Source organism: Barbatula barbatula (genome assembly GCF_947034865.1).
Source record: "Barbatula barbatula genome assembly, chromosome: 1".
NCBI lineage: Eukaryota > Metazoa > Chordata > Actinopteri > Cypriniformes > Nemacheilidae > Barbatula > Barbatula barbatula.
In genome coordinates, this window is record NC_136766.1 from 32,488,491 (window position 1) to 32,500,964 (window position 12,474).

General features: G+C 38.4%; 1 protein-coding gene across 1 annotated transcript in view; it reads left to right on the plus strand.

Moving 5' to 3' along the window:
* The window catches only part of elp4 (elongator acetyltransferase complex subunit 4), a 48,885-nt gene that overhangs the window by 4,973 nt on the left and 31,438 nt on the right, over nucleotides 1-12,474 (plus strand). Inside the window, exons 4-6 of the mRNA XM_079450199.1 lie at nucleotides 3,047-3,178; nucleotides 4,849-4,982; nucleotides 10,207-10,291. Of these exons, the coding sequence (XP_079306325.1) occupies nucleotides 3,047-3,178; nucleotides 4,849-4,982; nucleotides 10,207-10,291 (351 nt within the window). The remainder of the gene's footprint in view (nucleotides 1-3,046; nucleotides 3,179-4,848; nucleotides 4,983-10,206; nucleotides 10,292-12,474) is intronic.

Consider the following 12,474-nt stretch of genomic DNA (forward strand, 5'->3'; position numbering starts at 1 on the left):
TTCTGGGGCACCATTGACTACCGTAGAATGTAATATTGTATATTATTTTGTTCTGTTAAACACAAAATTTCCCCACTACTTACTACACACCTAAATATGAAAATTCTGACATGAATTATTAGCTTATAGTTCTTGAGCACCATTGACTACCATTTAAAATGTCCCTACTATGGTAGTCAGTGGTGCCCCAGAACTGTAAGTTAATAACATTCTTCCAAATATCTTTTTTGTGTCCAACCAACAAAAACATGTACAACTTGAGAGCGAGTAATTCATGTCAGAATTTTCATATTTGGGTGTGTAGTAAGTAGTGCGCAAATGCATTTAGAACAAATCCAATGGTCTCTCTCTCTCTCTCTCTCTCTCTCTCTCTCTCTCCCCACCCTGGATTTCATAGACTAAACATAAATGTTTGTGTGGGTGCTCAGGGAGTTACCTGTATCCGTTAACGAGTTTCACCTTAATGACTGTGGACAGGAGTATCTCTGTCGTTCTCTTGGCCCTGATTGGCCCCCAGTCAACATGAGTTTAATGAGGTCCTGTTGTTGCCCTTCAGACTGTACTTGCATTGACCTGTTATTTGTGAAACAGCTTTCTGTTTTTGGTAGTCTGTATGTAAATTCCCCTAAGTGAGGCAGACCCCACCTTCCTTCTGACATTTCTTGCCACTAATGACTTCAGCATCATCTCTGTTGTTAAAAAACGTCAGACTTGCCCTTTACTATAATTTTGAAACGACTGTAGGAATCAATCATGCATTTATTCATTCAAAAATACAAATGTGCCACAAATATTTTTTTTTCAAAATGACAGGTAAAAAGACATTATTTTATAAATCATAATTTTTTAAATCCTTTTTTTATATTTTGCATGAAGTGAATGCTTGGCTGAAAAGATGTGTCTTTAATCTAGATTTAAAATGGGAGAGTGTCTGATCCTCGAATAGTATCAGGAAGGCTATTCCAGTACTAGGTATGAGAAAGCTCGACCCCCTTTGGTGGATTTAGTTATTCTAGGTATTATCATAAGTCTGGAGTTTTGAGATTTTAGGGAGCTTGATGGGTTGTAGTGCGATAGAAGCTCTGTTAGGTAGGTAGGGGCTAAAACGTTTAAGGCTATATAAGTGATTCAAAAACTTTAAAGTCAATACAATATTTAAAGGGTAGCCAGTGAAAGGTTTATAACATTGGGGTTATGTGATGGTATCTACTGGAGTTCTAACTCTGGCAGCTGCATTTTGAATTAACTGTAGTTGGGTTATTGATGATGCAGGACAGCCACTAAGTAGTTTACTTTATTACAGTAGTCAAGTCTTGAGGTCACAAATGCATGAATAAAATTCTCTGCGTCAGCAACAGATATAATTTTTTGTAATTTGGCAACATTTCTAAGTTGGAAGAAGGCTGTTTTCGTATTATTTGAGATGTGAATTTGAAATTACTGGTTGCTGTCTGATATAACACCTAGATATTTTACTGTATTTGTTAGAGTAACAGTGCCGCATTCAATTTGCAGGTTATAATCCAAAATATTCTGGTTACGTGTCTATCAAGTGTATGTGGAGAATAGAAAGGGTCCTAAAACCGATCCCTGAGGTAATCCATAATTTACTTGCGTTAGATTTGATGATTCCCCATTTAAATGGACAAATTGATGTCTGTCTGATAAGTAAGATCTGAACCATTGTAGTGCCTGTCCCTCAATACCGGCATAATTGTGTAAGCGATCTAGAAGTATGTTATGGTCTATGGTATCGAACGCAGCACTAAGGTCAAGCAGGACTAGGAGTGAGATGTTACCTTTATCTGATGCTATAAGCAGGTTGTTTGTAATTTTAACAAGCACAGTTTCAGTACTATGATGCGGTTTAAAGTGATTTTTTTGTAAGAAAGAACTTAGTGGACACTACCTTTTCTAGTATTTTGACAGGTAAGGGAGATTTGAAATCGGTCTATAGTTTCTTAGTTCATTGGGGTCCAAGTTTCTTGATAAGAGGCTTAATGACGGCCATCTTAAAGTGTCCTGGGACATGGCCTAGATTAATTGACGAGCTGATAATGTAACAAATGGACTCAATTGCAAACGGGTAGTTACTCTTTTAATAATTTGGTTGGCATGGGGTCTAATAAACATTTGTAGGTTTCGATTAAGTTTAATAAAATGTTCCCGTTTTATAGGTGAAAAACACTGTATCTTTTATTTTTGTGTGATTTCTGGTTCTAATTCATAGGACGGACTTGGAGGTTGAGCTTTTACTATTTTGTCTCGTATGTTTTTGATTTTCTCTGTAAAAAATGTCTAGAATTCATTGCTACCAAGGTGCGGCGGAATAACCAGGTGAGGAGATGTCTGTTTATTTGTAAATTTAGCAAATGTGCTAAATAAAATCCTTGGATTGTTTTTGTTTGGTTTCTATGAGGTTAAGGAGATGCTCAGCCTTTGCTGCTTTTAGTGTTCTTTTTATAACAGTTTGCACTCTCTTTCCACACCCTTTTAAAGACCTCTAATTGGGTATGTTTCCATATGCGCTCCAGTTTACGTGTTTCTCGTAATTTCACATTTGCACAGACAGTAGGAAAAACGGAAATTAAATCACATCATATGAATAAGTTCTTTAAAAGTAAATAAATTGAATAAAACATTTCTTTACAAACTCTATCATAATTTCGAATTCATCTTAAAACCAGATAACATCGCTCATGTCCTTCAACATTGCTATAACATCTTGACGCATTTCAGATATTAGCAAATCAATTTTATAGTTATTTTTATACACAGCAAAGTAGGCTACATAAAAAGATCTTTAATATTGTCGTAGTAAGACAGTAAGTAAGAGATTTCAATCATATTGAAATTAATTGTTAAAATCAAACGTTGATTCTTGTTATTTCGTAAGACCACTATACTTAATATATTTTTCTTTTATGCAAATTAAGTTGTTGTCATTATAAAAATTCAAGTGAAACCTTTTTAACTTAATATTATAATACTGTATTCTGAATATGGCATTAAGTTAATTGTTATCTGTTTATGTGTAAATCTGTAGGAACTTCCTTCCCCAATTGTGGATGATGTTGGCAGTGTAAAGATGAAAGAAGGTCAAGCTAAACCATGTGACCCAGAGAACCAGGACACCATGACAATCGCCTGGCGGTATCAAAACCAAGCCAAAGTTCAGGTCTGTCCCATTATACAGTGCCACACATTGACAAATGAACTCTTCTCATGAACTGTAAAATAGCTTTAGTCATTGATGTTATTGGGAGCAAAATTTAGGATTTAGATATTTGTTATGTCAACAGTTCAGTCTACTATGAATTTATTACTGAACATGCTCAAGATTTGAATAAGCTCTTCGGAAATATTCTGGTAACGTCTTGAGGCACAATATTCAGATTCGGGATCTGAATTGGGTGTTGTAGTATTTATCATTGATAATTTCAATGGGAAATCGAGGCATTGGATTTTCATTGTTTTCCAAGGACCAATTCTATCCAACACTTTGTGTTCCGTCTCCACCGTGTCGTTCCCCACTTTTCCGAGTCTATCTTTAAGCATGGTCTCCATCACAGACGCTGTTTTATAAAGGCTGTTCTGGGAAAAATAGCGTGCTGTAATAAATATATCAATTCCTTCCCACCCAGCGCTGTGAATGGGCTTTGCCTGCTTTCATTCACAGTTTAGGTGGATTACTTACGCTTAGCTGGTTATAGGTGGATTTAAAACCGGAGTAGACAAGAGAACATGGAGGTTCTATTCAACCCCAAAGCCTTTACAATGAACCAGCAGCCTCCAGCACCCCCAAATCCCTTCATAGCCCTCGCAGTGGCGTCCGCACGCCCCCTCTTTCTTCCGCTTTGAGAAAAGACTTCTCCCCATCAACCCATAATCCAGATTGCTATGGAGATTAGGGGGGACCCCAGTGAGTCCCTGAAGATTTCACTCGTTTTTGGACGACTTTCACAATTTCTGCCACATCTCTCATCTGTTTTCTTCTTCTTGGATGTTTTCCAACTTACTTTCTTATTTCCTCTTTCTCCGACAGCCATTCCTCCTCTGTCTCAGAGGACATACTTACCCTGCTTAACCTTTCTCATTCCTCAGTCTTCTTCACAAAGCACCAGTAAATCTAGTAGGGATTTGCATCCCAAATATAAAGCTCCCCTCCTTTCTCTTCCTCAGTGCAGACACCAGATCAAAGTTCAGGCAGTCAAAACCTGTCCCGTAACGTTAAAGGGGTCGACCCGACCTGCCCGCTAAACGAGGATGAGCGCCAAGCTGTCAGACTCCGAAGGAGGCGCTGGGAGACAGAAGAGTCGCTGATCCAGATCAGGAGAAGATTAGAGGCTCACCTCACACCTCCCCGCTCATTAGAAACTTTGGAGGAGAATCCAGACCCCCTCAGAACTTCAGGAAAACATCTGCCCGCGTACAAGTGTGTTTTTCTAAGCCTGAGCGGTCAGTCTTGTCACAAAGTGATTATGTTCTCAGTGGCTTAGTGAATCAACAGGGTTTCATCTGACCAACAATGGTTGAACCATCAGTGGTGCCACAGTTACAGTCTTTTGTATTTTCAAACTGACTTCATTTCACTTTAGCTGTTGGTTTAGTACATACTTCTCCATGTATGTGGTACTTGTCAATATTGGTACTTTCCAGTTTTCCATTTTTTTCCATTTTGTACTTTCAGGGGACTTAAATTTGGATTCTCTTTATGTTTGGAAATCAATAAATACACTGATATGGTTTATTTTAAAGCCAATTTCAAATTTCGTAAATTTGTGCATTGATTTTTTCAATGTCAGATTGATGCAAGTATGCACTCTCTTTCTGTCATCTCTTACTAAGACTGCACTGGCTTCATCGGTGAGGTTTGGACATTACTATGACGTGTCAAAGACGATGGAGCCCGAGGTTCGACAAGCGGTCAAGTGTCACAGTTTTTATGCACTACAGGAAACGCCAACAACTACAGAATCAAGGTGAGTAACACTGAAGGGTTGTACTCACATCCCTATTAAGAACAGGTGGGCAACATTCCTTTAAGAGCGATATCTTGCCAAAATTTGATGTGATTCAATATATGTCTTATTGTTTTGTCTTTGGCTCTTTGGCAAATTAAAAAAGCAGATTTTCCCCAATTTAAAAAGTGGGATATGGATAGAGCAAGCAAAAGGTTCAGTGCAAACCATTTGTTATGGTTGGTATGTGATGGTTATTTGAAAACTTTGAAAACGTTTCTGTTAATTGAAATTAAATAAATATTGAACTAACATTATTGGAAAAACTTAACTTAAGGGAAAATTTTGCTTAAAAAATAAACTGAAACAAGTTTTTTAATAATTTATAATAATAAACAAAAACTGAACTTGAATTAAAATACAAAATGTACTATTATTATAAAGCAACATAAGAATGAACTCAATTTAAAATAAATAAAAATATTACCATAAAAACAAAACATCTAAAAACAAAAGCTAATTTTTTATATTAATAAAACTAAAATCAAAACTATAATAACTCTAGTGAAATATAAACATGTAGACCTGGTAGGATTTTTTTGTTAAATTAACATACACACTCTGATGATTAATTGTTTAATAAATAATCACATTTTGCAGATTAATTGATTAAATTGTCACCTTCACTCAGGGCCGCTCTGGGGGGCTAGTGAGGGGGCATTTATTGTGCTCTTCAAAAAATATCCAGCTGACAATTAAAATAATAAATGTCAAGACAGCCTCATACCAGGTCACTATAACATTAACACACTTAAAATCTTTAAATAATAAATGAGCTTACTCAAAATGAATTAATATATTATGAAGAAAATGTATTTTTTAGAAATATAAAAAACAGATACAATCACTATATGGTGACCGTAACTAAAAAAAGGTCTTAAGACCTTGAAGTGATGAAAAAGTAAAATTGTCTTTGGTACATGAATCTTCATTTACAACAATATTCTAAATGTACAATCTTCTGTCATTTTGTATCTTAATCGCAAATATCTACTTAATATCTAGAAACAGATATATTGCCGATCCCTACTACAAAGATGACTAATTCTACAATATTTTTATTATATGATATTGTATGCCGATGTCTAGGTTGCTGGATCTACCGACATGTAGTAAAGTGTCTTTGCACATACAGTCTGAAATTTTCGTATGCGTTTCTTAGTATTCGTCATCCTAAAAACTTGTCGTTGCTAAAACATTTGCAAAACAATACTGCCTGTCGCTCTGCCTCTCTCCTTATCTCTCCTTTCATCCTTCGCTTCTCTCCATCGACAGTACATTACTAGATAGTCTGTCCTCACTCACTCTCTACCTCCATTTTTATAAATACCTGTCTACACTCCCTTTTTGGCCGGGAGAGTCACTTTTTTTCACACCCATCTGCCGCCATCCATCCGTTTTGTTATTTCGCCCGTGAAACTCCAGTATTTCAGTTTCTCCCTTGAACGCAACTGCAAACAGACCGACGGAGACCACGAACAGCCCTGGGAACTCCAAAACCCTGCGGGTCTCCCAGATTTTGGTCACGTTTACACAAGTGTTGAGGTATGGTCTTCTTGGATTTGGCAGCGTGGGTAGAAAATCAGTACATACTATCTTGTTATCAATCTGTTCCGCAATCATCTGCCACACTCTCTTTTTATATTCTATGGCTTTGTAATCCGCACTTTGTTCCTCATACAACTCTTTGTGCTGAGAGACGAAGTGGACTTAGATGCCATCCAGGATTTTACAATTCGCTTGTATGGTGGCTCTGAATTGTCAAAACACCTCTCAAAATGCTAGCTACAGGTCGGAAAACACTGAAAATCGAAACCGGTCCGAATTTTGTTATGACAGACGAAAATATCGAACGCGAAGACTTAAGATCATATTTATTTTTTTCGTGTGAATATTTCGCACGCACATTTTGGACTGTATGTGCAAAGACATTAAAAGTGACTGTAATTCAACTCCGAGAGTTAGAATTTCCAAATGTTCAGTTCATGTAAAACATCCATCTTAGAAACTCAAGCGTCAGCAGTGTATAGGTACTTGTGAGACAGACATAGTAAATAATAAAACTTTCGTTTGAACAAATAAAATATATTATTAAGCTCAAACAGTCAAAAGAAAATGTTCCCTCAACAACAATCTCATGTTTCTCAGGAACATCTCCGCAATCTCATTTTATGGTAGGTCTCCAGCCTAATAAATGTTTCGTAAAAACATCCCCGAACCTCACGTGTTTTCCGACGCTGGGGTTGGTTTTTGAGGGATTTTGCTGCGTCTTTTTAGGTTGCGAGGTTGCTCGTGGAGAGCGGGCAGTAGTTTGGTTACATTAAAGTCTAAGGCACAGCCGCAGTGCAAACAAATCAATCTGGAGCCCTTGCTACTCTTTGCTTTGTGTGTCTACAAACAGAGAGGTCTTCTAACTGTTGATCTGTTCCTGAGCCGTGTTTACTCGTGTCGTAAGTGTGTTCCTGTGTGCCGAGTCCGTCGGTGGAACAGCTTGTGGCATGATGGCTTCTGCGGTTTGCATAAATGCCGCTTTTGGAATCGTAGCATTAGTTCTTCCTCTGCGTTTCCTTGCATCATTTTATGACGTGTTATAAAAGCTTTTAGCCATTAGCTCTGTCAGCGTGGCGTTTAGAGACATACTGCTGAAGAACTCATCTGGGCAATGTCGCGTTGAAGCTGAGATCCAGGCAGGACTCGAAACCTGCTTGAAATCTATTAATCAGCAAGGATAAATAACAGCCAAATGTCTTGAGATGCAAAGAAAACCTCATTGTCTTTCCGCGTTTCACAGTTCATAGAATAAAAAGCCCCATGCCATTTCCAGACTGTTAAATCGCTCCGTTTCACTACGTGCCGTAATTGGCACAAATTGCTCTCTAGGTGAAAGCGAAGCCTGTTGTTTAAGACGGATGCCCACCCCCTCGCGCTGGCATTGCTGTGATCTTAATTAGCTCACCTGCCGGCCATTACCCTCTACGGACGGCACCTTAAGCGATCACGCTTCGCTGGACTGCTGCGCACCCTGCCTCTCGGATCCAATGGGGGCGTGGCCTTTTGGTTTCCGCCGACCCCCCACCTCTCAAGTTTTTATTTGTAAAAGGAAAAAACGTTCCCCCCCCAAAATTAACATTGTTCATTATTTAATCACCAACGTGTTATTTCAAACCTGTATGACTGTCTTTCTTCCTCAGAACACAAAAGAAGACATTTTCAACGTTGGTAACCCGTTGACCTTTATTATGGACACAAAATCAAAATATTGCCAAATAGTTGTGAGCGAGGGCCAGAAGTGGGTGTGTGGTTTTGTGTTTCATGTCCACCTCTGCATCTCTGCGTAATTGATGGCTATCTATGCTACATGCACAGCGGCACAGTGCGTGAGCCAGAATGAGAGTTAAGACGTCACAAGACACATCGCCGTGCCAGTGTTTCGTAGCAAACCGAATAGCCGTTCACAGGTGTCATAATATTGTGCTGAAATGTAAAAGATTCTCATTTATTAGAGTGTGCTAAGAGGTCAAGTGTTTTGAGCGGTCTTGTTAGGAAGTCACATCTCACCCCTGATTGAACATAGAAGCGCTGTGTCACTGCCATGAGAGTCAATGTCCCGTTAATACACGCTCAAACTCACCGCAGACCTCAAGGGCCCGCCGGAGCTGACAGAGGGGAACGAGTCTTTCGTTAATTTCATTTCATTTGATTTAATTAGTGTCGTATTTCCCCGCGTCTACATATAGGGGATGGTTGCCAGGGTTACTACCTGAGTCAACAGGCTATTGTGATATCCAAGCAATTCTCACTTTATGTCACTGGCATTTGCCCATTGATTAAAGCGTGCGCTGACATCATCAGCGTTTGACCTGCGTTGAATCATTACGGTTCCCTAAACAAATCAAAATAAGTACGGCACAAATTGTATTTTTGTCTTTGATCAGCTTAAAACTTTCATCGCGGCATTTCTAAGGTGAATTATTTGGCTGGACGATGTGGCCAAAATTTACATTGAAATATGTTTCTTCATTTCGGTCGTTACAATATAATTCCGATAACGACATGAACATTATTATAAAAAGCTAAATGTAGGATATAATTTGAGAGAGCCCTCTGATATGAACCATAAAATGCTGATCCATATCACTCTGGATGCCAGCAGTATGCAAAGCAACATATGTATGTAATATTTGCATAATACCTTTTGTATCAAATATTGGAATCATGGTACCAATAAAAGAGAGAATATTTTCTCTAAATGTGCTTCAAAGCATAATTCCATGACTTCAAAATGTGTTTTTAAGCATGGGCGTATCTTCAAAGCTCTACTGGGGCACAGGCCTCCCATTACTTGACGCTTTTTTTCTTGAAAGCCTGCTTTTGACATCATCTAAATAAGTGATCTTAATTTATTAACGTCCACTGAATGTTATGTATGACTGTATTTCCTTTTTATACAAGATTTGCCATGCTCTCCTGCAAGTTGACATGATGAACTATTTAAATTAGTTTCAGTGTCTTTCATACAGTACACTTCGGTATCTTGGCAAAAAAAGTGTATGAAAGTTGCCATTCTGTCCTTGAAACGGACATCGAAAACTTTTTCATTTAAGTAGACTTTAGTTAAAGAAACAGGAAATATAGTCAACGATCCCTTAAAGGTACGGTTCACTCAAAAATGAATGGCCAAGAACTGTTTGGCTACAAGCATCCTTCCAGCTATTTTTCTTTGTGTTTATCAGAACTATGAAATTTAAGAAGCTTTGGAACAACTCGAGGGTGAGTAAATGAAGACAGAATTTTCATTTTTGAGTGAACTGTTTCTTTAAACTTTGAACACTTTTTGTTGTTCTGGTTTTTGTTTATTCAAATAAACCCCATTTTCCTCAATATGATACACTTTAGTTTGCTTTTATGTCAAATAATTTTGTCCGATAAATAAAATTTTATTACAACTTAAGTTTTGTGTTTCGTTCATTTTGTACCATACGCTTCATACTCTAAATAACACCGTTTTGATCCGTTATATCATTCATTGTGCAAAATTAAGCCCAAATGTTTCTATTCTTTGCTTTCTTTTCTTCGTTTCTTTTATGAATGCATGTAAATGTTACTCTTTGTCATATTGTATTTACACACCCAGTTGGCCTCTTGTGTGTAATTTGTATGTTTTGTTCCTCTCTGCTGTTCTCAGCCTGTTAGCATCTCCCTATCATGCTCTCCTCCGGTCCATCCAGTCGGTCATCCGGAAGGAAGGCTTTGACGGGTCCACACCGCAGGTTGGTCCACTCGTTTTATTTTGCCGTTTGTTCTTTTCTCCCGTTCTGAGAAAGCTGCTCGTCAGCTGTCGGCTCACACTGAGAAATGTTCACCCTGAAGCTATTAAAAGAGCTACAATGAAACGCACAATTAACAGGGTCTTAGGCCTTCGCACCTCTGAAACAATGGCGATGTTATGCCTCAGGCTTTGTTTTTACAAGACCTTTCATTTGTCGTTCTATCGATTGGTCTCAGTTGGTGGAACGTCTCTATAATGCGGCTGATTCGTAATCATTAGCAAATTGCGAGTAATTCAAGCGCAACTATAAAAAGCTTGATTCCTCTTTTTCTGTGTTTTCTCGTCCTCCTGTCACTTTCCCCATGTTGTGCTGGGATCGCTCTCAGGAGGGAGACGGGGTCCCTTGGGTTCCTGCTCTTTAAAGCTGAGTCCTATTAGTTTTGTGGTAAACAGGCCAAGACAGACACTGGGCAATATGCCCTCTGTCTGTTCATATTCATTAGCTCCTGCTGAGAAGCAGGGGAGCTCGGTCCCTCCGGGGACCCCTCTCAGAAACGGCCCCATGATAGAGCCTGTCTTGACTTCCACATCAGCACTACATCTGCTGAAGTGCTCCTGGGACCGGGCCGCTGGAGGTTACACTCGCTATTTTTAATCAGTTTCCAACTTTATGTAGCGTTAATGTGACTTCGGTCACGTGCTGAACTCAAGACATCGTCTTTTGACTGAATTATGTTAATACTATGGCAGTGAAGTTTGTTTGAGGCTTAGGGAGCGTCTTAAAATGTTGTTTATTGTTTTAAAAGTGCAGTTCAAGTTTCTATCCGTCTGACGGTCTATAAATATAAATATGTGTGTGTGTGTGTGCTACTATACACAACTACTAAATTTGTATAAATATGTAGTTTTTTAATGTGATAACCTGTGTCTTTCACATAGCATTTGGATGACTTTGTCACCCCTGAGGTTTGATTTTGTTGAAATTCAACAAACACTGGACTGGAATGGCCACAATACATCTAGAAATGCTGATTTGGAATGGTCTCTTAATTTTTTTCTGCGGTTATATTCATTGACATTCATTAAAATCTAAAACTGGGAAAACATAAAACACATTTTAATGTAAAATACTGAAAACCTAGTATATCTCGCTGCTGTCCTTCTCCATATTTCGTGATTTTTATTTTTCTACGTAATTCATTATTATTAGTCAACTTTTTTAGTTACTGGATTTCACAAATATATAACCGATAAAAAGTATTCAAACGTGCTTGTTAACATTGACAGCAGAGAATGCAATCATTAAAAAGTACAGCGTTTATATTCCATTTCCTGCAAAACAGTCAATTTTTTGAAGGACAGCGACGATTTGTAGGCTACAGCAGTAGAGTGGCTCGGGGTGAAAGTCCTCGATCGCTTGTCTATTAGTCGACTGATGAGTCCCTGACATCATCAAACAGCGCCGTGGTGTTGGCAGAGGTCACAGAATGTGATAAGGTTGAGAGCACATGGGCACAAAGGCAAGAATGCTCAGAATGAGCTCTCAGGGAAACAACACGACTGACTAAACGTTTGTCAGACTGGTGACTCAATTCACTGGGATTTTGCAAAGTAGCGTAGGGACAAACCAGTCATGTTTAAATTAACCTCAACAACATTCTATAGGTTAAAGGAACAGTTCAGCCCAACATGATAAATCTCATAATTGACTCACCCTCATGCCATTCTAGATGTGCTGTACGACTTCCTTTCTACTGCTGAACACACCTTCTTAGTAATATATCCATCACTTTACATGCATACTGTATATACTGTAGGTCCCTAAATGTCGAAGCTCAAAAAAGAACAAACATCAATGTCATTTAAACAACCCTAGTGTGTTAATTAATGTCTTCTGAATGAAATGATAGGTGGGAGAGAGAAAACAATTGATATTATTATTGTAATCGAAACCAAAAAAGTCACTTTTGGCGAGGTAATGGCTTTACGGGGGGGGACTTTAGTTGGGGGCCTATTCTCTATTTTTGCACCATAGATGCAGATACAAATGGCTCTGTTTCTGTAGCATTTGGACGCCATATTATGATAAAAGCAAATCCTTAAAAATGTTGAGGTAAAGCTACCTACCAACCACCCCTCCCATTCCCCCATTTCCAGCCCTGTAGATAACTTAAAATTCAAAAA